This window comes from Pseudophryne corroboree, chromosome 3 (genome assembly GCF_028390025.1).
Source record: "Pseudophryne corroboree isolate aPseCor3 chromosome 3, aPseCor3.hap2, whole genome shotgun sequence".
Lineage (NCBI taxonomy): Eukaryota > Metazoa > Chordata > Amphibia > Anura > Myobatrachidae > Pseudophryne > Pseudophryne corroboree.
The window spans coordinates 270,069,137-270,094,800 of record NC_086446.1 but is presented as its reverse complement, the minus strand read 5'-3'; the positions used below and the strand labels follow the sequence as shown (position 1 = coordinate 270,094,800).

At 43.8% G+C, this 25,664-nt stretch overlaps 1 protein-coding gene across 7 annotated transcripts in view; it reads right to left on the bottom strand.

Moving 5' to 3' along the window:
• Positions 1–1,419: 1,419 nt before the first annotated feature.
• NOL4L (nucleolar protein 4 like) overlaps positions 1,420–25,664 on the bottom strand; it is a 119,033-nt gene continuing 94,788 nt past the window's right edge. For 6 of the 7 annotated variants that reach the window (XM_063959065.1, XM_063959070.1, XM_063959071.1 and 3 more), the window contains 6 exons: positions 7,887–8,161; positions 7,431–7,619; positions 7,080–7,304; positions 6,309–6,431; positions 4,417–4,603; positions 1,420–4,279 (listed from right to left, as the gene is read on the bottom strand). In XM_063959065.1, the coding sequence (XP_063815135.1) occupies positions 4,080–4,279; positions 4,417–4,603; positions 6,309–6,431; positions 7,080–7,304; positions 7,431–7,619; positions 7,887–8,161 (1,199 nt within the window). In that variant the 3' untranslated portion in view covers positions 1,420–4,079. The remainder of the gene's footprint in view (positions 4,280–4,416; positions 4,604–6,308; positions 6,432–7,079; positions 7,305–7,430; positions 7,620–7,886; positions 8,162–25,664) is intronic. The other variant, XM_063959067.1, reaches the window with a different exon arrangement.

Sequence of the window (25,664 nt, the reverse complement as noted above, 5' to 3'; positions counted from 1 at the left end):
TGCCCTCCGTTTGGCCGCCCGCTCCTCAAAACTATGGGAGAGACGTCATGACATCTCTCCCATAACACCGCACAGCAGCACACGCACACTGCCAGAGCCGGAAGCCGGAGCTCAGGAGTGAGCTCCTGCCTCCGGTTGCTACTGAGAGTAAGAAGCCAGGCGCCCACTAGTAACAAAATCTCAGCGGGCGCCCGGCTAGGTGAGCCTGGCCGGGCCGGATCAAGTGGCTCTGCGGGCCTTATACGGCCCTCGGGCCTGAGGTTCCCCACCCCTGCTCTAGTGCCTAACCCTAACCTCCCCTCCCGCAGCTTAACCCCATCACCTAGTGCCTAACCCTAACCTCCCCTACTGCAGCATAACCTTTCCCCTAGTGCCTAACCCGAACCTCCCCTCCCGCAGCTTAACCCCATCACCTAGTGCCTAACCTCCCCTGCCCCAGCGCCTAACACCCCCTACTGCAGCAGAACCTTTCCCCTAGTGCCTAACCCTAACCTCCCCTCCTGCGGCCTAGCACTTCTAGTGCCTAACCTCCCCTCCTGCAATCTAACGATCCCTATTATCTAACCCTAATTGTGGGCATTTTGAGAATGTCCGCATTTTAAATGTCGACATGTTGACATTATAACTGCCGTCATTATGACTGTCAACTTTGTAAATGTTGATGTAATGACTGCATCTCATTTTAGCCTACTGCCCCTTATCAGACCCATCAAGCCCGAAAGACTCTGCAGCAACTAGTGTGCAAGCCTAAGGTTCTCCATTGTTAATCTCTTTTCTACCCTCAGAAAAAAAAAGTTCAAAAACAGGGTATTGAGTTTCCAGATTATGGTCTAGTGCTATTTTATTGGCTTTGACAAATCTGTCTTTCTGCCTCATAATGGCCCAAATACAGTGATCACATGTGAAAGTGAATGGGGAGGGAGAGATGGTGCTACCAGAGAGGTCTGCAAGGGGAGTCTTCTTTTATTAGCTAAGATAAGATCCTCAACTCCACTGTATGGCAAGAAACAGCTTTTCTACGTAAAACCTAAAAATGCACAAATGAGCAATACTATACAGTATATTCATACAACCATATACATACTATTATTTACTGTACCTTTACAGACACACAATTACACGCATGCAGTCACTGACAACCATCCACAGAGAAACATAGTTTACACATTATGATGGTAATAACAATTTTACATCAGGCAGTATGGGAGTTCCTTAGCTATTTAGGTATGAAATCATTTATGTAGCACCCCATTACCAAATCTGCCCGTAGGTCCAGCTGTAGGCTTCCCTCGCATTCTCACGGATAGGTGATGACGCTAACTGCCATTTGGCCAATTGTAAAGCATATTCCACTGATTATTATTTATAGTTAGCCACAAGCACTGCGCCACCGCCGCATATGAATCACAAGTCTCACACTTTTTGAAAGGTGGAATATTTTATTATGCAGTGGTTTATTCATTAGTCAGCCTAACATATGACATACATATTAAAAAGGAAGGGATCCACTTTGTGGCAAGTCAGTGCACTTAGCATTTAATAATACCATGGGGTTTACGGCGTTATAGACAACTTGGTGGTTTATGTAAATGATGGGGTCTGCCTGCTAAACACATCACTTTTTATGACAAAAACATTCTACAAATTATAATAATTAAAACCACATTTACGGATAAAGAAAGCACTATAAGTAACAATAAATATTTCATATATTATATATATATATATATGTTTATTGAAATTTCTCATCTGCTTAGAAGAGCCAAGTGCAGCTGTAAGTATCTATAGAAGGGGCTGCTCTTGAGTGCAAGGAGAGGGAGGCTGTGGAGTGCAAGGACGGGTGGAGGTACGGCGCAACTCGGTAGTGCAAGGGGTGTAGGATGCTAGTGTTTTGCCGCTCTGACCTGTCTGAGGGCTTAGGCACATGGCCTAGAAAAGTGGATTTAGTGTTCTAATTTGTGTAGGGACGATCGCCTAGTTATTACAGTATGGTAATAGATCTGGCTTTATGGTTCCGTTTCAGCATTATAGTGTCATTTGCTCTCTTATTAGCAGGGTCCATCATGGATTCGTTTTTTCATCTCTTCTGAAACACTTGTATTAAGTTAACCTGTATCTGATCGCAGTGCCTATAAAGTGTGCATGTGTTTTACCTGAGTTAGTGGGAATAAAGTGAAATACGTGTAAGATATCAGTCTGCTAAGAAGCCAGTATTCACTGTCCTGTACTTGTGGCTTTAGTAAGCAGAGGAGTGCCCCCTGGTGGTTTCTAATCTACACCAGGTCTTGCAGGAATTGGGACATCTGTACATGTAAACAGGACCCTTACAGAGTCCAAAATCAGAATCAACTCATACAAATATACACATTGGCTGTAGGTAAAGCTGTTGGAAGGAATGGTTTAGCGAAGGCAAAAAAAAAAAGATAAATCTATATATTAGAATTAAAAGCACCACATAAAATATACAAATAAAATAGGTTGGTATTTCTTGTTCTGATGTCAAGAAAAAAAAAAAAAAAAAATCAAACCTAGCTGCACCTAATAAGACAGAGAAAAGTGTGGCCATTTTGAAAATGAGGTCAGAAGAAAATCGGATTTCAAATAGCCACAAAGTGCTTGGTGAAAATTTCGCTACCACCATGTCCTTCACATAAAATACAAGTCAGCCGCTTTCTGCGCCTGTAGAAGCAAACCCACCAGCAGCAGTAAAATAAAACCACAGTTGCTTCAGGTGGTGCAGAGCACAGCTAAGGACTACCTAGCTAGGACAAGACAACGTTCTCTGAATCCTCCCTGATAAGGACCGAAGGAAAATGCATTCATGGGAAAGTGCTCAGCTGACATGAACTGGGAGGAGAGGACAATGGGAGTTGGAATGGTTTAACATTAAAAGAAAACAAATATATAGAAAAAACACACACAAAAAATCATGATCAGAAGGCATCTGTTGGAATGTTGAAAAAACATGCTGAAATGGTGTGGACCTACACTGAGACAGCACTTTGAGCGTAGACAGGAGTGTGAACATGTGAGGTCAGTCTATAGTATTGGAAGTGCAGATTGAGTGTTGAGCCGGTTGTCTGCCTGAGTTGTGTGAAGCAAAAGGTACTAGTTGCTATGTTCTGTGCAAAACTTGTAGAAACGATAGCAAGCAGGAGAGGTCAGATGGTCAATATATGCACTGGGAAGCTGAGTTTACCTGAAAAAAAGTGAATTATAGCAGCAGTAAGCTAACCGTGTATTTAATGATTCAGCTTCCCATGGATGAAAGATGTAGGTAAACATCGGAAATAAATGATCTTTGTCAATGCTTAGCACAAAACAGTGTGAAACCACCTACGTGCAGAATGGTATGGCCTGAGTCTGGAAGATGACGAAAAGGTCCTAGACCTGAGGAATCAATGGGAAAATGAACCTAGCTGTGGTGAAGTGTTGCTTTTCTTTGAGACAAGGAATAGGGTGGAATGGTGCAGTGGATCAAGAGAAACAGTGCCATAGTGGAATGGTTCCAGCCAAGGTTGCAGATGGCACCACTGCTGGAGAGATGGAATTACTTTTTAATGCTATAGTTCATTAAAGCAGACCCGTCACCTGCACACAGTAGAGGCAGCTATTTTGTTGATTGACCCAATATTAATGAGAATGTAGTCTGTCCATTCACCAGGAACTAATTACATCAATCATGCCTCTGTGACACGTTTCTGGTGAATAGACAGGCTGAATATTGGTTCATCTCACAAAACTGATGTCTCCACTTGAAAACAGATCCAAACAACTATTTGTATAAATGAAATAGAAAACCAAAACAAAACAAATAAATTACTAAAAGAAATACGGTTCTCAATAAATATGCGATGGCTGTCCCCTGTGCTGGACAGACTTCAATCTAATAGTAGGGTGCAAAAGGAAATCTCTTAGTGCAGACACAGAGTCCCCGATTTCCCAGCAAAACAGAGTATGGCTCCTGCTCTGAGAGCAGGTTCAGTGTCTGCGACTATCTGAGGGGCAAAGAGACATTTTTGTCTTATCTCAGTCCTTAGAACAAGTAGTTGAGGTTGAAGGTCAGCCTGGAACACCAGTCAGTTCTGCTGCAATATCAAGTTTTCCAGTTCATCAGCAGAGCGCAAAAGGAAGGCAGCAGACTCCCGGTACCCGGCGATCAGCTGCCGCACTGCCCCAATCTCAGTAGGGCTGAGCTGGGCACATGGCACTGCCCTGTTGGTGGCGTTAGTTTGGGTACTACCAGAAGCCAAACCTTTAATGCTGAGGTCAGTTGGACCTGGTCAGTGATGAAAGAAAAAAAACAAAAAACTGTTTTTCAGCTAAAGAAACCACAGAGAACAATCGGTGTAAAATAATCATATAATGCAGGGATACTTGTCTAGCATACCACAAGCTCAGCCACAGTTCTCTTACCGTTACAATGGTTTCCAGTTTGTAGTGAAGTTGGTGGCGGGAGGCTGCCTCCAATGGATCCATGTCCACGATAAGTATAATGGAGGCTGCCATTCATAGAGACCGAATCCTGGCTGTAAGTGCTTGTTGGCAGCACATATGCTGACTGTGTAAGCCCTGCGGGCTTCTCTACTGAGATGTTCTCTTCCTGCGTGGAATACATAACCAGACCGTGACCATAATCCAATGTGCCATGTTGAACACATTTATAGCCTTTGTCTTTTTTTCTCATCATGACGGTTCTAAAATCTGGACATAAAAGACTACTTATTGGGCCTTATTCAGGTTTGTTAGCAAACCATAAAAGCACGCTAATGGGCAAAACCATGTTGCACTGCAGGTGGGGCAGATGTAACATGTGCAGAGAGAGTTAGATTTGGGTGGGGTGTGTTCATACTGAAATCTAAATTGCAGCGTAAAAATAAAGCAGCTAGTATTTACCCTGCACAAAAACAATATAACCCACCCAAATCTAACTCTCTCTGCACATGTTACATCTTCCTCACCTACAATGCAACATGGTTTTGCCCATTAGTGGGCTTTTTTGGTTTGCTAACAAACCTGAATATCCCCCTTTATCAGTGCACTCAACAATAGTCAGTACCACTGTGAGAAAAGTGCAGGTACATTTACAGACGAATGCATTTATAAAGTGATGCAGCAATTTTACAGGTCAAGTTTTCATGCAAATTCTGTCTGCACTTTGCTCTGTTTTTATAAACGTCACACTAGATTGTGAGAATAGCTAGGTCTAGAGTGAGTACAATACCGGCCCTGGGATCCCAACACAGGTGTAATGCTACTTGCAGCATTTTACCTGTGCAGGTGCCACATGCCAGCATGTTTAATATGTATAACACCCACATGAGTAAGATGCATTATATCCGTGGCGCGATCCTGGCACTGGCAATGCTGATATACTCCTTGTAGATATAGTGTCTTCCTCCCATACCCATCCCAAAATAGCTGACCGTACTATAAGTAAGACCACCAACAGAGACATTGGAAGCCAAGAACTACCAAGCTGAATAATAAGATACAGCTGATATATATTCTCTGCATGCAATCCGTCCCATTTCTTCGCTGAAAGCAAACATGGCACCACATGTGTTTAGGGGCTTGCTTTGAATTACTCTGCTATGAGAGTAAGACATAAGAAAGGGCATAGATCTGAATTAAACCTAGGAAACAGTCTGCAGGTCATGGCACATCAGGTGTAAAGGCGTATGCCATCTTTAACTATATTAGGATTTTCACTTATTACAGTATTATTATAATTTCCAGTGTTTATGGCAGTTTGGGATAAAGAGGAGAGGAATGCCCTTTCTCACTTTTTTGCAGCATATGTGAAAATGGCTGCGCCTATAAATAATTTTTGCCTTTAATGTACTGTACTGGAAATTCATTTCATATTGACTTGAAATAATACATCGGTGAGATTTTTTCTTTCAATTTTGACTATATAGTCAAAATCGCAAGAAAAGTTAGTGTAAATCGCAAGGTGTTATGCCACTTGCGATCCGATGCGTGGTCCCGCCAGGTCGGGATCGCAAGAAAAGATAGACTGTGCAGGCAAGTCAATTCTTGCTAGATCGGTGTACTATCTAGTTCATCTCACATGTCAATAAGATCTCACATAAGCCAAAATAATCGTAAGTACACATAGTCCATATCTCAAGAAGATGTAGTCAAAATCGGTTGTGCTGGGTTCCGGGGAGTTCAGGGGAAATTGCAAAGTGAAAATCGGGCATAGCAAGGATCTCACCGTGTGTACACACCATAACACTTTACTATTAACTGGCAGGAAGCAGCTTAGAAAATAACAGCGACCATCTTCAAGAAATGTGCATTACCTGAGCAGTCTGATAAATCTCTAGTCTCATCCTCTTGGCAGCTTTCCGGGATTCACTCTCACAGGCAGCAGCCAGAATGTTTTCTGCCATGGCTGAGGTCAGATGAGGGGGAGTTGGCCTGGCCTGGAAAGAGGGCAGTGAGTATATTACACTTCTGATCTATAATCCATAGATCTGTTATACACTTATTATATCACATACACCTCACTTATATAGCTGTATGATATCATACACAAATAGGTTATGCATCTATACTTTATCAAACAAACATATAGGATGTGCCCCCTTAGGCTAACACACACACACACGAAACACACCAGGTTATACACATTTATATCACACATGCACAGGTTATACATTTATATGATATCCTACACACACAGTTATAAATTTATAATATAGACAACAGACACGTTAAACAACTGTAATATAGCAAGCACGGACAAGATATACACTTATATTGCATCAGGCAGACAAGATATTCAAGTATATTATATCACAAAGACCATTTATATACAACTGAGATATTACAAAAAACTAATTTGTAAGTAGACAAGCTATACACCTCTAAAACATTATCAGCAGACAAGATATGTACCTATATAATAAAATAGACAATTTACCCACCTATAGGATATCACACACACAGACACTTTATACACCTGTATGATATCACACACACAGATGTTATACAACTGTGTTATCACATAACAAGTTATACACCTAAATAGTATCACACACAAACAAGTTATACACCGGTTGTAAACTCACATAGACCCTGCAAGTATCCGGTTCGGTTCTCACCATCTCCATGCCGTTCTTCTTCATGCGACGGCAGGATTTCAGGTAAGTGCGGATGCGCTTTCTTGCACGCTCCTGGAACTCCGGGAACTGGCGGCTGCAAGACTCAATGATGGCCTGTATCTTCTCCTTTGGCTGCTTGGATATGGGAACCATGCGGTCAAGGTTTTCATCCACAAAGAGGCGTACAAACATCTGAAAATATAAACAAAATGTCCTTCACAGTGACATTCGTAACAGGTAGTTTGACATACAGTAGCCTACAATTACATGCCCAAAATATCATGTCTCTGTATGTAGGGGCAAGAACCTGCCACTCACATTAAAAGCTTTCAGACGTTCAGGGTCCAGCCCTTCCGTGTCTGTAATACGATCATTATCTTCATGGTCATCGTCGTCGTCATCGTCAACTGCCGGAGTTCTACCCACTGACAGATCCTCTGCGCAGCCACTTACTTCAGTCACTTCTGTCTTAATGGAGTCATAACTTCCTGAGCTGTAAGGAGGGGACTGAAACCAAACCATACAAGTTTACAAAGGATGTTCACCCATCCGAACCCTCCTGCATAGTAGTCTCACGGCTGCACTCTCACATTGCACCAACGATAGGGAGGGATTCCGAAAAATAAAAAAATATACAACATTAATCACTGAACAGTTATGGCATTTAACAGAATGGATTATGCTATTTGTGCTTTACAAAGAGCCATCATGTGTAACTAACTCTCAAGATAATTTAAGGCCATTTGTATGTGCCAAAGGTTTTACTAGAATCACCTCAGATGTGGCTTTAAGGGCATATTTTCCATGGTTACGTAGCGCCTCAGTTGTACAAGCTTCAGATGGATATGGTGGGACCCCCGGAGAAGGACGTATCTTATCACTGAGATTGATGGGCTGTTCATCGGATGGGGCAGTGAATTCGAGTGCAGAGCCAGTGGTATTCCCATTCATGTCTGGTAGAGAGTGGCTTAGGACAGTGCTGGCGGGGATGGTGGACGGATTTAGCACAGAAAAGACATTCCCATTGCAGCTCTCTGAGGAAGAGTCATCTGAAAGAGACAACTTAGTGAGCTGGGTGCTCAACCATCGGTCCACATTACTTAATAACCCAATAAATGTCATCATCATCTGATAAAATCAAATTCAGACATACTGAATCCTGAAGTCTAATATTAAAATAGGTTTAAAATCTCCACAACGCTACACGTGGACCATGTTCCTGGCATCAGTGGACAGTGCATGGATTTGTGGGTCACTGGGCAGGGTAGAAAAATGGCTATTTTACACTTATATATAAATGGTATTTTAAAAATACTAGTCTGGAGTAATGGCAAGAAGGTATAGTCTACTACATAGGTAAAAGCACTCTGCACAGTGAAAGAGGTTTTTAATATTCTTCAATTTGAAAAAGTCTATTATCTCATTACAAAACTTGGGTCCCCACATGACACCCTCCACTGAGAAAATAAGTTAAGATCAGAGAAAATGAAAAAAAAAAAAAGTCATATATATATATATATATATATATATATATATATATATATATATATATATATATATATATATATATATATATATATATATACACACATACAGTTAGGATGCATTGCTTGGCTGCCAAACATGTTGGGTTGCTAGTAGAATGCCTCTAGCTTTGTGTTGTTAGTCCTGCCCGTGCCCTTGGGACGACTGTAATGAGGACCAAGTAATGAGGTTTGGGGCTGCCATGAGTAGTTTTACAGAGCATTGAGGAGCGAGATAAATGCTAGCAATCCATAGCAATACTACGGAAAACAAAAAAGCTGAGCCTGAACTAATAACTATATAACACTAGTAGCTGTTATGTTACCACTGTTTGTTACAGTGATTAACAGTCCAGGCTGGCCACTGTTGGTGCTGGTAACCAAATCTGCAGGGGGGACCAATCTGATCCATCTGGGTACCATGCACAGTTCTACAGGCCCTACTTCCATAAAGGCATTACTAAAATGAAGGATTCAAGGATAGGTTACTAAAATAAGATTTTAAACCTACCGGTAAATCTTTTTCTCCTAGTCCGTAGAGGATGCTGGGGACTCCGTAAGGACCATGGGGATAGACGGGCTCCGCAGGAGACATGGGCACTAAGAAAGAACTTTAGGTATGGGTGTGCACTGGCTCCTCCCTCTATGCCCCTCCTCCAGACCTCAGTTAGAGAAACTGTGCCCAGAGGAGACGGACAGTACGAGGAAAGGATTTTAGTTAATCTAAGGGCAAGATTAATACCAGCCCACACCATCCACACCGTATAACTTGGGATATACGAACCAGTTAACAGTATGAAACAACACAGCATCAGTCCGAGGAAAACTGTAACATAACCCTTATGTAAGCAAAAACTATATACAAGTCTTGCAGAAGCAGACCGCACTTGGGACGGGCGCCCAGCATCCTCTACGGACTAGGAGAAAAAGATTTACCGGTAGGTTTAAAATCTTTATTTCTCTTACGTCCTAGAGGATGCTGGGGACTCCGTAAGGACCATGGGGATTATACCAAAGCTCCCAAACGGGCGGGAGAGTGCGGATGACTCTGCAGCACCGATTGAGCAAACATGAGGTCCTCCTCAGCCAGGGTATCAAACTTGTAGAATTTTGCAAAAGTGTTTGAACCCGACCAAGTAGCAGCTCGGCACAGCTGTAATGCAGAGACCCCTCGGGCAGCCGCCCAAGAAGAGCCCACTTTCCTGGAGGAATGGGCCTTTATTGATTTTGGTAACGGCAATCCAGCCGTAGAATGAGCCTGCTGAATCGTGTTACAGATCCAGCGAGCAATAGTCTGCTTGGAAGCAGGAGCGCCAACCTTGTCGGTTGCATACATGATAAACAGTGCTTCTGTTTTCCTGACCCTAGCCGTTCTGGCCACGTAAATTTTCAAAGCCCTGACCACATCAAGGGACTCGGAATCCTCCAAGTCTCGCGTAGCCACAGGCACCACAATAGGTTGGTTCATATGAAAAGACGAAACCACCTTTGGCAAGAATTGAGGACGGGTCCGCAATTCCGCTCTATCCATATGGAAAACTAAATAGGGGCTTTTATGAGACAAAGCCGCCAACTCCGACACTCGCCTAGCCGAAGCCAAGGCTAACAACATTACCACTTTCCAAGTGAGATATTTTAACTCCACCATTTTAAGTGGTTCAAACTAGTGTGACTTAAGGAAACTCAACACCACGTTCAGGTCCCAAGGTGCCACTGGAGGTACAAAAGGAGGCTGAATATGCAGCACTCCCTTCACAAAAGTCTGTACTTCTGGGAGAGAAGCCAATTCCTTCTGAAAGAAAATGGATAGGGCCGAAATCTGAACCTTAATGGAGCCCAATTTTAGGCCCAAATTCACTCCAGTCTGTAGGAAGTGAAGGGAACGGCCCAGATGGAATTCTTCCGTAGGAGCATTCCTGGCCTCACACCAAGAAACATACTTCCGCCATATACGGTGATAATGTTTAGCTGTCACGTCCTTCCCAGCCTTTATCAGAGTAGGAATGACCTCATCCGGAATGCCCTTTTCTGCTAGGATCCGGCGTTCAACCGCCATGCCGTCAAACGCAGCCGCGGTAAGTCTTGGAACAGACCGGGCCCCTGTTGTAACAGGTCCTGTCTTAGAGGAAGAGGCCACGGATCTTCCGTGAGCATTTCCTGCAGATCCGGATAGCAGGCCCCTCATGGCCAATCTGGAACAATGAGAATTGTCTGTACTCCTCTTTTTCTTATTATTCTCAACACCTTGGGGATGAGAGGAAGAGGAGGAAACACATAGACCGACTGGAACACCCACGGTGTCACGAGGGCGTCCACTGCCACCGCCTGAGGGTCCCTTGACCTGGCGCAATACCTCTGTAGTTTTTTGTTGAGGCGGGACGCCATCATGTCTATCTGGGGCAGTCCCCACTGACTTGTGTCAAAGTCAGAAAAATATCTCTATGCACACTACCATATTTGCACCTCACACAGGTCCGTGCTGCGCATGCGTACGCTCTCCCGTGCGTGCGCATACTCACAGTCGCGGGCACCCGCAGGCGCACGGTATGCGTATTTACGGTAGAGTTTATGTGATCGTAGCGTGCGACTCAATCGTTACATATTTTCAGTAATAATGTATTTTGTAGATCATGGTCCCTTTGATAGATTCTGAAAGTTTAGTTAACATAGCATGTTCCTGAACAGAGAGATCCCTCTTTGTATTGTACGAAGGGTCTAACAGGGGTCATACAGTGGTGTTTGGTACCCATCGGAAGAGTATTTAAATAGCAATATTCCGGTGTTGGTTTGGAGCGGATTAATCGCTCGTGCGAATAGTTATGGACATAAGAAGTTTATGTCCATTTAATATTATTTGTTCTTATTTAGTCATGCGGCGGGAAACTCAGTATCCCACCCACCTGAACAGTTGGAAACAGTCACAACCCACCTGTATGAATCACTGAACTAATCCCCTCTTGCGCTGTAAATAGTATGATATGGCTCAAAGTTCAATAAAGACAAATGGATAAATTCATATATTCTATATATTTTTTAATAATACATATAAATATATATATATATATATATATACACTTTATAATGAACTATTAGACCGGTCAAATAAAATCACTAACAAATATATTACCTAGCTATAGGAGGTGGATTTCAGGTAAACTCTGTGCACAGAGTATTTTTAAAAATAAAAATCAGTCCATGTATTGGATTAAAAAATCAATTGACCAACTATAATTCGCACCCATGTAGTGGATAACATATTTAAACGTGGTTATGTATTGGAATTCCTCAATATGTTACCACTTAACCAGGAAGATAGTATTGTGCAGAATAACCGCTCCACACTGGAGCCTTACGTGTAGCTTGCACCAGTGGTTGTATCACGGGAGAGTCCAATGACAGGAAAGACGGTCTCGGGCTGCGGGACCGGCGCTTCACTGGCGTCTGCTGTGCTGATAGTTTACCCGACTTCCAAGCTGCGGGAACGGCGCTTCACTGGCGCCTGCTGTGCTGATTGTTTACCCGACTTCCAGGCTCTCTGAGTACACGTCTCTAAGTGCCGTATGCAGACACCTCAGTCACGGTTGTATTCCGCCAATCTCCGTTTGATCCACGAATAGTACCGCTGGATGATGGTATATTGTAGGGGTGCAAATAAGCTGGTACAAGGGTCCAATGGTCTACTTCTGACGCGTTTCGCTCCTCTTATGGGGGCTTCCTCAAAGAATGAGCTCCAAATACTCCAGAACCCTTTTTAAAGGAGAGATCTTAGCTCCTATTGGTGTTTCTATTAATGAGTATATAAAACACCTGTTTCAACGTTTACCTAATTCCACCTCCTGATCCAACCTCCTTATAGACATCATTCAGTTTATAACAAGAAATTCTCAATATCATTCTACTAAAAGAATGATACAAAATAATATGTACAAATATAAATATAGTCATGGTTATACATACATACATGCCCGCTCGTCCATATAATATTTTTTATATATACTATATATTCAATTAATTTCTAAACAAGTAAAAAATCAAATAAAAAACAAATATATAAACAAGTGTACACACAAAACCTGCACTTATATTAACAGTCCAACGTATGAATTGAACCAAGTACCCTATCTCTCGCAGTCCGATGCTCTACCACTTATCCATCCTTAGCCTCTATAGACATGTTTGATCTCAATGATACAAGTGATTTAAGGCGTACAACATTAATCACAAGTGCATAATTATGCGCAACAGGTGAGGTTTCTCAATAAACAGGTTTTTCAAATAGACCTCATGTGTTATTCATAATCTCAACTCTAAAATGAAAAAATATAAAAAAAAAATTTCTTTTTACAAGTACTAGGGACGGCCATGGGTACCAGGTTCGCGCCGAGTTTTGCGAATTTATATATGGGAATGTTTGAAGATCAATACATTTGGGATGGACCCTTCGGCGCGAGCCTGGTATTCTATGGCCGTTATATAGATGACTTGTTTTTCATTTGGGATGGGGATTTGGATTCGGCACTGGATTTTGTCACTTATTTGAACACTAATGATTATAATTTGAAATTTACACATACCTATAGCAAAACCACGATTAATTATTTGGATTTAGCTATCTCCTCAAGTGAAGGGAATATAACCACAAAAAATTATAAAAAGGAAGTTGATACAAACAATTTCCTTCACTACTCCAGTAATCATTATAAACCTTGGTTACGCAATGTACCTTTCAGTCAATTCGGTAGGCTACGTAGGAACTGTTCCAGTATTGAAGATTACAGGGAGCAGGCCAATGGAATGACACAGGATTTTGTCACTAGAGGTTATCCGAAAGGGATGGTAACAGCAGCTTGTGATAAAGTAATAAGAAGTGATAGGAATACACTACTAACTAAAAAGAAGAAAGCTGTATCACATGAGGCAACTAATAGAGAAACTCCAGTCAAGATGAGGTTCATAACTAAATTTAATAGTCAGTCTATAGAAATAAAAAGGGTAGTGAAGGAAAATTTCAAAATCTTACTACAGGATAACTTGTTACAATCTGCCATCCTACCAGACCCTCAAATTATATTCAAAAAGAACCGTAATCTGAAAAGTTTATTAGCACCCAGCATGTTAAAAAAGACCTCTAGGGAGTTAGTTCACTCTACCTCTTTACCATGGTTGGGGAAACCAATTGTGGGTTGCTTCAGATGTGGAAAAGGCAAATGTCTCACTTGTGGCTATATATTAAATAGGTCTAGTGAAATAGAATCATTCATTACGAAAGAGAGATTCACTATACAAGAATTTATCAATTGTGACACTACATATTGCATTTACGTACTGCAATGCCCTTGTGGCTTGCAGTACGTGGGTAGGACTACCCGTTCATTAAAAACCAGGTTTAGGGAGCATCGTCTCAATATTATGAAGGGTTTCAATAAACACAGCGTTTCTCGCCACTTTTGCTTGGTACATCAGTCTAATCCATTAGGTCTTGTAGTTACAGGAGTGCATCATGTGAAGGGGACTATTAGAGGGGGAGACCGTTTTCGAAAATTATGTAGGAAAGAATCATTATGGATTTTTCAGTTGAGAACCTTATCACCCCAAGGACTCAATGAGAGTATTGAGTTTGAATCGTTTGCATGAAGCCTTCTGTGGGGTATGGTTTAACATGCAGTTACCTGTCAGGTTGTCATACAGCCGTATACTTTTGCGTGGTTTTCCAGTGGAGGGTGGGAGGGGAGGGGTGGGTGGGAGTGGCTCCAATTTAGTAGTCAAATATGGGGGGGATTTAGTATAGTTTGACACATACAGTCATTGTTCCATTTTTGAGATTAATATGTGGATAGGAATATTATTATTCCTGGCATCGTTTTGCCGATTATAAATTCTTCATTGTGTCAACTAAAGAAGATAATATGAAGTTGTACAACGAATAATAATCATAAATAAATATGAATTTAGTAATAATAATAAAAATAGTAATAAATATTAATAAAGAATGAATATGTAGAATCAATTAAAATATAAAACAAGTATTAGTTAATCAGCACATTTATTACAATTTATTTGAAAAAGAAACACATGGGGAAAATAAAAATAATATAGAAATTGAACATTCTGGAGATAAGAACTGCCGATAGGGGAACGGCAGACCAACCGTTTGGGGAAGGTGTAATTGCAGGTTCGATTTATGGATTGGCAAATTAGAGTCTTATAATGGTACCCGTAGTCCAACACTAATAATTATTGCGGTAATAGATATATATTTTTTTTTTTATATTTTTTCATTTTAGAGTTGAGATTATGAATAACACATGAGGTCTATTTGAAAAACCTGTTTATTGAGAAACCTCACCTGTTGCGCATAATTATGCACTTGTGATTAATGTTGTACGCCTTAAATCACTTGTATCATTGAGATCAAACATGTCTATAGAGGCTAAGGATGGATAAGTGGTAGAGCATCGGACTGCGAGAGATAGGGTACTTGGTTCAATTCATACGTTGGACTGTTAATATAAGTGCAGGTTTTGTGTGTACACTTGTTTATATATTTGTTTTTTATTTGATTTTTTACTTGTTTAGAAATTAATTGAATATATAGTATATATAAAAAATATTATATGGACGAGCGGGCATGTATGTATGTATAACCATGACTATATTTATATTTATATTTGTACATATTATTTTGTATCATTCTTTTAGTAGAATGATATTGAGAATTTCTTGTTATAAACTGAATGATGTCTATAAGGAGGTTGGATCAGGAGGTGGAATTAGGTAAACGTTGAAACAGGTGTTTTATATACTCATTAATAGAAACACCAATAGGAGCTAAGATCTCTCCTTTAAAAAGGGTTCTGGAGTATTTGGAGCTCATTCTTTGAGGAAGCCCCCATAAGAGGAGCGAAACGCGTCAGAAGTAGACCATTGGACCCTTGTACCAGCTTATTTGCACCCCTACAATATACCATCATCCAGCGGTACTATTCGTGGATCAAACGGAGATTGGCGGAATACAACCGTGACTGAGGTGTCTGCATACGGCACTTAGAGACGTGTACTCAGAGAGCCTGGAAGTCGGGTAAACAATCAGCACAGCAGGCGCCAGTGAAGCGCCGTTCCCGCAGCTTGGAAGTCGGGTAAACTATCAGCACAGCAGACGCCAGTGAAGCGCCGGTCCCGCAGCCCGAGACCGTCTCTCCTGTCATTGGACTCTCCCGTGATACAACCACTGGTGCAAGCTACACGTAAGGCTCCAGTGTGGAGCGGTTATTCTGCACAATACTATCTTCCTGGTTAAGTGGTAACATATTGAGGAATTCCAATACATAACCACGTTTAAATATGTTATCCACTACATGGGTGCGAATTATAGTTGGTCAATTGATTTTTTAATCCAATACATGGACTGATTTTTATTTTTAAAAATACTCTGTGCACAGAGTTTACCTGAGATCCACCTCCTATAGCTAGGTAATATATTTGTTAGTGATTTTATTTGACCGGTCTAATAGTTCATTATAAAGTGTATATATATATATATATATATTTATATGTATTATTAAAAAATATATAGAATATATGAATTTATCCATTTGTCTTTATTGAACTTTGAGCCATATCATACTATTTACAGCGCAAGAGGGGATTAGTTCAGTGTTCTAGTGTTACCGGAGACTATAAAGTGCCGGTTCTTTTTGACTTGATTTACCCCAAGTCAAGCTCTCTCCTGCAGCTTGAGTATACAGTATTTGTAGTATTATTTATTTATATATAATTTTTTAATATTTGTAATTTGACCATCAAATTATGGTGATGATATATTAGCGCCTGGTTACATTCCTTTGACCTGTATGAATCAACCTATGACCTTTTGTTATAGTGCGAAGTCGAATTCCTGTGTCCAATGAACAATAAGATTGTAGGGACCATTGAATTGCATTGTGTGTGGGGCATAAATAGGCAGGCCGACCATATCCAGTTCACTCTCTTCAACGGTTCTCATTGCTGATAATCGGGAGCTGGATATCGAGGCGCATGCGATCGTTTCCCCTTGTGCGTAAGTGTTTCTCCGCAACTATATTGATCTTCTTGTTATTGTGGGCCAATCTCTCTCAATTTCTCTCTCTCTCTCTCTCCTTCTCTTTCTCACTCAATTTCCCTTAAATTGTATTGTATTGTATTTCCTGTGTAGTTATCTGGTTAGGTAGTCTATGTTATATCGTAGTGTATGACTTGTATTGTGTTTAACTCTTTTGCAAGTATAGCATTCATAATATATATTTTAGGCGTTGGACCCTGAGCACGGTATCTGTGTGTTTCTTATAGTATTAAGTATTCTCAGAGCGTCGGTGACGCTCAAACAGCTTTTAAGGTATAAAGGTTATACTGCGTTGCATTTACTCTCTAACATTACACTAAGGTTTTACTGCACAATACACTGTTTATGGTTTAGATACAAAGGTTTAATATAGTGAGCGGCACTATATTAAACCGCCGCTGGTGATCTCCTCGTGGTCCCGAGCATTCGCTACGCTATAGCGAATCATTACTTTAGTTAACAGCCAATAACGTGCCTGCCTGTGATCTCTTGGCCGTGAGTGAACGTGACGCTTGAGCGTCTCGATCACGGCAAAGCGATTGTTACGCAACTAGCGTACCCTTACGGTACTTCATACGTAGATAGCGTACAGTGTTTTAGACCTCATAAAGGGTATTATATACGATAAATATTTAGCTTTATCACTTGCAATCTGTGCGAAGACTTCCTGATGAAGTCCCCACTCTCCTGGATGTAGATCGTGTCTGCTGAGGAAGTCTGCTACCCAGTTGTCCACTCCCGGAATGAACACTGCCGACAGTGCGCTTACATGATTTTCCGCCCAGCGAAGAATCCTGGTGGCTTCCGCCATTGCCACTCTGCTCCTTGTGCCGCCTTTGCGGTTTACATGAGCCACTGCGGTGATATTGTCTGACTGAATCAGAACCGGTAGGTCGCGAAGCAAAGTCTCCGCTTGACGAAGGGCGTTGTATATGGCCCTCAGCTCCAGGACGTTGATGTGAAGACAAGTCTCCTTGCTTGACCAAAGACCTTGGAAGTTTCTTTCCTGTGTGACTGCTCCCCAACCTCGGAGGCTCGCGTCTGTTGCTACCAGAATCCAGTCCTGAATGGCGAACCTCTAGAAGGTGAGCACTCTGTAGCCACCACAGGAGAGACACCCTTGCCCTGGGGGACAGGGTGATCAACTGCTGAATCTGTAGATGTGACCCGGACCACTTGTCCAGTAGGTCCCATTGGAAGGTCCTCGCATGGAAACTGCCGAAGGGAATGGCCTCCTAAGATGCCACCATCTTTCCCAGGACTCGAGTGCAGTGATGCACTGACACCTGTTTTGGCTTCAATAGGTTCCTTGGCCAGAGTCATGTGTTCCTGGGCCTTTTCTATCGGAAGATAAACCCTTTTCTGGTCTGTATCCAGAATCATGCCTAAGAAGGTCAAACGAGTCGTAGGAACTGTGACTTCGGGATATTGAGAATCCAGCCGTGTTGTTGTAACACCTTCAGTGAAAGTGACACACTGTTCAACAACTGCTCTCGCGATCTCGCCTTTATGAGGAGATCGTCCAAGTACGGGATAATTGTGACACCCTGCTTGCGCAGGAGCACCATCATTTCCGCCATTACCTTGGTGAAAATCCTCGGGCCGTGGAAAGCCCAAACGGCAACGTCTGAAAATGGTAATGACAATCCTGTACCGCAAATCTCAGGTACGCCTGATGAGGTGGATATATGGGAACATGAAGGCATGCATCCTTTATGTCCAGGGATACCATAAAATCCCCCCCTTCTAGGCTGGCGATGACCGCTCTGAGCGATTCCATCTTGAACTTGAACCTTTTCAAGTATAGGTTCAAGGATTTTAAATTTAAAATGGGTCTGGCCGAACCGTCCGGTTTCGGGACTACAAATAGGGTTGAGTAATACCCCCTCCCTTGTTGAAGCAGGGGAACTTTGACCACCACCTGTTGAAGACACAATTTGTGAATTGCATTTAAAACTATCTCCCTTTCTGGGGGAGAAGCTGGTAGGGCCGATTTGAAAAACCGGCGAGGAGGCACCTCTTCAAATTCCAGCTTGTAATCCTGGGAAACAATTTCTATTGCCCAGGGATCCACCTGTGAGTGAACCCAGATGTGGCTGAAAAGTCGAAGACGTGCCCCCACTGGGGCGGACTCCCTCAGCGGAGCCCCAGCGTCATGCGGTGGATTTTGTAGAGGCCGGGGAGGACTTCTGCTCCTGGGAACTAGCTGTGGTTGGCAGTTTTTTTCCTCTGCCCTTACCTCTGGCAAGAAAGGACGATCCTCGTACTCTCTTGTTTTTATTTGACCGAAAGGACTGCATTTGATTATGTGGCGCTTTCTTAGGCTGTGAGGGAATATAAGGCAAAAAATTTGATTTACCTGCCGTAGCTGTGGAGACCAGGTCCGAGAGGCCTTCCCCAAACAATTCCTCACCCTTGTAAGGTAAAACCTCCATATGCCTCTTTGAGTCGGCATCACCTGTCCATTGCCGGGTCCATAGGACTCGTCTAGCAGAAATCGACATAGCGTTGACTCTAGAACCCAGTAGGCCAATGTCTCTTTGAGCATCCCTCATATATAAGACAGCATCTTTAATATGACCCAGGGTCAATAAAATGGTATCCTTATCCAGGGTATCCAATTCTGCCGATAAGGTATCTGTCTACGCTGCTACAGCGCTACAAACCCAAGCCGACGCTATCGCCGGTCTGAGTAAGGTACCAGAGTGTGTGTAAATGGACTTTAAGGTAGCCTCCTGCTTGCAATCAGCAGGATCCCTGAGGGTAGCCGTATCTTGGGATGGCAGTGCTACCTTTTTGGATAAGCGTGTCAACGCTTTGTCCACCCTTGGGGAGGATTCCCACCGTATCCAGTCCTTAGCCGGGAAAGGATACGCCATAAGAATCCTTTTGGGAATCTGCAGCTTCCTGTCTGGAGATTCCCAAGCCTTTTCAAATAACTCGTTCAGCTCATGAGAAGGGGTAAAGGTTACCTCAGGTTTCTTTTCCTTATACATGTGTACACTCGTGTCAGAGACAGGGGGTTCCTCTGTGATATACAAAACATCCTTTCTCTATCGTCCTAAGTGGATGCTGGGGTTCCTGAAAGGACCATGGGGAATAGCGGCTCCGCAGGAGACAGGGCACAAAAGTAAAGCTTTTACAGGTCAGGTGGTGTGTACTGGCTCCTCCCCCTATGACCCTCCTCCAGACTCCAGTTAGATTTTTGTGCCCGGCCGAGAAGGGTACAATTCTAGGTGGCTCTCATAAAGAGCTGCTTAGAGAGTTTAGCTTAGGTTTTTTATTTTACAGTGATTCCTGCTGGCAACAGGATCACTGCAACGAGGGACAGAGGGGAGAAGAAGTGAACTCACCTGCGTGCAGGATGGATTGGCTTCTTGGCTACTGGACATGAAGCTCCAGAGGGACGATCACAGGTACAGCCTGGATGGTCACCGGAGCCACGCCGCCGGCCCCCTCACAGATGCTGAAGCAAGAAGAGGTCCAGAATCGGCGGCTGAAGACTCCTGCAGTCTTCTTAAGGTAGCGCACAGCACTGCAGCTGTGCGCCATTTTCCTCTCAGCACACTTCACACGGCAGTCACTGAGGGTGCAGGGCGCTGGGGGGGGGGCGCCCTGGGAGGCAAATGAAAACCTTTAAAAAGGCTAAAAATACCTCACATATAGCCCCAGAGGCTATATGGAGATATTTACCCCTGCCTAAATGTACTAAATAGCGGGAGACGAGCCCGCCGAAAAAGGGGCGGGGCCTATCTCCTCAGCACACGGCGCCATTTTCTGTCACAGCTCCGCTGGTCAGGAAGGCTCCCAGGTCTCTCCCCTGCACTGCACTACAGAAACAGGGTATAACAGAGAGGGGGGGCAAAATAAATGGCTATATATTAATATAAAAGCAGCTATAAGGGAGCACTTAATCATAAGGCTATCCCTGTCATATATAGCGCTTTTTGGTGTGTGCTGGCAGACTCTCCCTCTGTCTCCCCAAAGGGCTAGTGGGTCCTGTCTTCGTATAGAGCATTCCCTGTGTGTCTGCTGTGTGTCGGTACGTGTGTGTCGACATGTATGAGGACGTTATTGGTGTGGAGGCGGAGCAATTGCCAAATATGAGGATGTCACCTCCTAGGGGGTCGACACCAGAATGGATGCCTTTATTTGTGGAATTACGGGATAGCGTCAACTCGCTTAAGCAGTCGTTTGCCGACATGAGGCGGCCGGACACTCAATTAGTGCCTGTCCAGGCGCCTCAAACACCGTCAGGGGCTGTAAAACGCCCCTTGCCTCAGTCGGTCGACACAGACCCAGACACAGGCACTGATTCCGGTGGTGAAGGTGACGAATCAACCGTATTTTCCAGTAGGGCCACACGTTATATGATTTTGGCAATAAAGGAGATGTTACATTTAGCTGATACTACAGGTACCACTAAACAGGGTATTATGTGGGGTGTGAAAAAACTACCAGTAGTTTTTACCGAATCAGAAGAATTAAATGACGTGTGTGATGAAGCGTGGGGTGCCCCGATAAAAAAACTGATAATTTCAAAGAAGTTATTGGCTTTATACCCTTTCCCGCCAGAGGTTAGGGAGCGCTGGGAAACACCTCCTAGGGTGGACAAAGCGCTAACACGCTTATCAAAACAAGTGGCGTTACCCTCTCCTGAGACGGCCGCACTTAAAGATCCATCAGATAGGAGGATGGAAAATATCCAAAAAGGTATATACACACATGCAGGTGTTATACTACGACCAGCTATTGCGACTGCCTGGATGTGCAGTGCTGGGGTAGTTTGGTCAGAGTCCCTGATCGAAAATATTGATACCCTGGACAGGGACAATATTTTACTGTCGTTAGAACAAATAAAGGATGCATTTCTTTATATGCGTGATGCACAGAGAGATATCTGCACACTGGCATCACGGGTAAGTGCTATGTCCATTTCGGCCAGAAGAGCTTTATGGACACGACAGTGGACAGGCGATGCGTAGAGGAGTTATTTGGGGTCGGTCTATCGGATTTGGTGGCCACGGCCAAGGCCGGGAAATCCACCTTTCTACCTCAAGTCACTCCCCAACAGAAAAAGGCACCGACCTTTCAACCGCAGCCCTTTCGTTCCTTTAAAAATAAGAGAGCAAAGGGCTATTCATATCTGCCACGAGGCAGAGGACGAGGGAAGAGACAGCAACAGGCAGCTCCTCCCCAGGAACAGAAGCCCTCCCCGGCTTCTACAAAAGCCTCAGCATGACGCTGGGGCTTCGCAAGCGGACTCGGGGGCGGTAGGCGGTCGTCTCAAGAATTACAGCGCGCAGTGGGCTCACTCGCAGGTAAATCCCTGGATCCTGCAGATAATATCTCAGGGGTACAGGTTGAAATTAGAGACAGAGCCACCTCGCCGTTTCCTGAAGTCTGCTTTACCAACGTCCCCCTCAGAAAGGGAGACGGTTTTGGAAGCCATTCACAAGCTGTATTCTCAGCAGGTGATAGTCAAGGTACCTCTTCTACAACAAGGGAAGGGGTATTATTCCACTCTTTTTGTGGTACCGAAGCCGGATGGCTCGGTAAGGCCTATTCTAAATCTGAAGTCCTTGAACCTGTACATAAAGAAGTTCAAGTTCAAGATGGAGTCACTCAGAGCAGTGATAGCGAACCTGGAAGAAGGGGACTTTATGGTATCCTTGGACATCAAGGATGCGTATCTCCACGTTCCAATTACCCCTCACACCAGGGGTACCTCAGGTTCGTTGTACAAAACTGTCACTATCAGTTTCAGACGCTGCCGTTTGGTTTGTCCACGGCACCTCGGGTCTTTACAAAGGTAATGGCCGAGATAATATTTCTTCTTTGAAGAAAAGGCGTATTAATTATCCCATACTTGGACGATCTCCTAATAAGGGCAAGGTCCAGAGAACAGCTAGAGATGGGTTTAGCACTATCTCAAGAGGTGCTAAAGCAGCACGGATGGATTCTGAATATTCCAAAATCCCAATTAATGCCGACAACTCGTCTGCTGTTCCTGGGGATGATTCTGGACACAGTTCAGAAAAAGGTTTTTCTTCCCGAAGAAAAAGCCAAGGAGTTATCTGACCTGGTCAGGAACCTCCTAAAACCAGGAAAGGTGTCTGTACATCAATGCACAAGAGTCCTGGGAAAAAATGGTAGCTTCTTACGAAGCAATCCCTTTCGGCAGATTCCATGCAAAGGGATCTGTTGGACAAATGGTCAGGGTCGCATCTTCAGATGCACCTGCGGATAACCCTGTCGCCGAGGACAAGGGTATCCCTTCTGTGGTGGTTGCAGGAGGCTCATCTATTGGAGGGCCGCAGATTCGGCATGCAGGATTGGATCCTGGTGACCACGGATGCCAGCCTGAGAGGCTGGGGAGCAGTCACACAGGGAAGAAATTTCCAGGGAGTGTGGTCGAGCCTGAAAAAGTCTCTTCACATAAGCATTCTGGAACTAAGAGCAATCTACAATGCTCTAAGCCAGGCGGAACCTCTGCTTCAAGGAAGACCGGTGTTGATCCAGTCGGACAACATCACGGCAGTCGCCCATGTAAACAGACAGGGCGGCACAAGAAGCAGGAGGGCAATGGCAGAAGCTGCCAGGATCCTTCGCTGGGCGGAGAATCACGTGATAGCACTGTCAGCAGTATTCATCCCGGGCGTGGACAACTGGGAAGCAGACTTCCTCAGCAGACACGACCTTCACCCGGGAGAGTGGGGACTTCATCCAGAAGTTTCCCACATGCTATTAAACCGTTGGGTAAAACCAATGGTGGACATGATGGCGTCTCGCCTCAACAAAACACTGGACAGGTATTGCGCCAGGTCAAGAGATCCGCAGGCAATAGCTGTGGACGCGCTGGTAACACCTTGGGTGTACCAGTCGGTATATGTGTTTCCTCCTCTGCCTCTCATACCAAAGGTATTGAGGATTATACGACAAAGAGGAGTAAGACTAGTGGCTCCGGATTGGCCAAGAAGGACTTGGTACCCGGAACTTCAAGAGATGGTCACGGACGATCCGTGGCCTCTACTTCTGAGAAGGGACCTGCTTCAGCAGGGTCCTTGTCTTTTTCAAGACTTACCGCGGCTGCGTTTGACGGCATGGCGTTTGAATGCCAGATCCTAAAAGGAAAAGGCATTCCAGAAGAAGTCATTCCTACCTTGATAAAGGCAAGGAAGGAAGTCACCGCGAAGCATTATCGCCGTATTTGGCGAAAATATGTTGCGTGGTGCGAGCAGCGGAGTGCTCCGATGGAGGAATTTCAACTGGGTCGTTTTCCTACATTTCCTGCAATCAGGATTGTCTATGGGTCTCAAATTGGGATCTATTAAGGTTCAAATTTCGGCCCTATCAATATTCTTCCAAAAAGAATTGGCCTCAGTCCCTGAGGTCCAGATTTTTATCAAAGGAGTACTGCATATACAGCCTCCTGTGGTGCCTAAGGTGGCACCGTGGGATCTAAATGTAGTTTTAGATTTCCTCAAATCCAATTGGTTTGAACCACTAAAGAATGTGGATTTGAAATATCTCACATGGAAAGTGACTATGTTACTGGCCCTGGCTTCGGCCGGGAGAGTATCTGAACTGGCGGCTTTGTTTTATAAAAGCCCTTATTTAATTTTCCATTCGACATAGGGCAGAGCTGCGGACGCGTCCGCATTTTCTCCCTAAGGTGGTATCAGCGTTTCACCTGAACCAGCCTATTGTAGTGCCTGCGGCTACAGACGACTTGAAGGACTCCAAGTTGTTGGACGTTGTCAGAGCCTTAAAAATATACATTTAAAGGACGGCTGGAGTCAGAAAATCTGACTCGCTGTTTATACTGTATGCACCCAACAAGTTGGGTGCACCTGCTTCTAAGCAGTCGATTGCTCGTTGGATTTGTAACAAAATTCAACTTGTACATTCTGTGGCAGGCCTGCCACAGCCTAAATCTGTTAAGGCCCATTCCGCAAGGAAGGTGGGCTCATCTTGGGCGGCTGCCCGAGGGGTCTCGGCATTACAACTCTGCCGAGCAGCTACGTGGTCAGGGGAGAACACGTTTGTAAATTTTTACAAATTTGATACCCTGGCAAAGGAGGACCTGGAGTTCTCTCATTCGGTGCTGCAGAGTCATCCGCACTCTCCCGCCCGTTTGGGAGCTTTGGTATAATCCCCATGGTCCTTTCAGGAACCCCAGCATCCACTTAGGACGATAGAGAAAATAAGAATTTACTTACCGATAATTCTATTTCTCGGAGTCCGTAGTGGATGCTGGGCGCCCATCCCAAGTGCGAATTATCTGCAATACTTGTACATAGTTATTGTTAACTAATTCGGGTTATTGTTTAGGAAGCCATCTTTCAGAGGCTCCTCTGTTATCATACTGTTAACTGGGTTTAGATCACAAGTTGTACGGTGTGATTGGTGTGGCTGGTATGAGTCTTACCCGGGATTCAAAATCCTCCCTTATTGTGTACGCTCGTCCGGGCACAGTACCTAACTGGAGTCTGGAGGAGGGTCATAGGGGGAGGAGCCAGTACACACCACCTGACCTGTAAAAGCTTTACTTTTGTGCCCTGTCTCCTGCGGAGCCGCTATTCCCCATGGTCCTTTCAGGAACCCCAGCATCCACTACGGACTCCGAGAAATAGAATTATCGGTAAGTAAATTCTTATTTTATTGCAATAATCATATATTGAATACTTTTAGCCAATTTTGGCTGTAACTTTGCATCATCGTAGTCGATACTGGAGTCAGAATCCGTGTCGGTATTAGTGTCTACTATTTGGGATAGTGGGCGCTTTTGAGACCCCGAGGGTCCCTGCGACATAGGGGCAGGCAGGGCCCGACTGTCTGCATAATTCCTGGACTCAGCTTTGTCCAACCTTTTGTGCAATAAATTCACATTAGCACTTAAAACATTCCACATATCCACCCAGTCAGGTG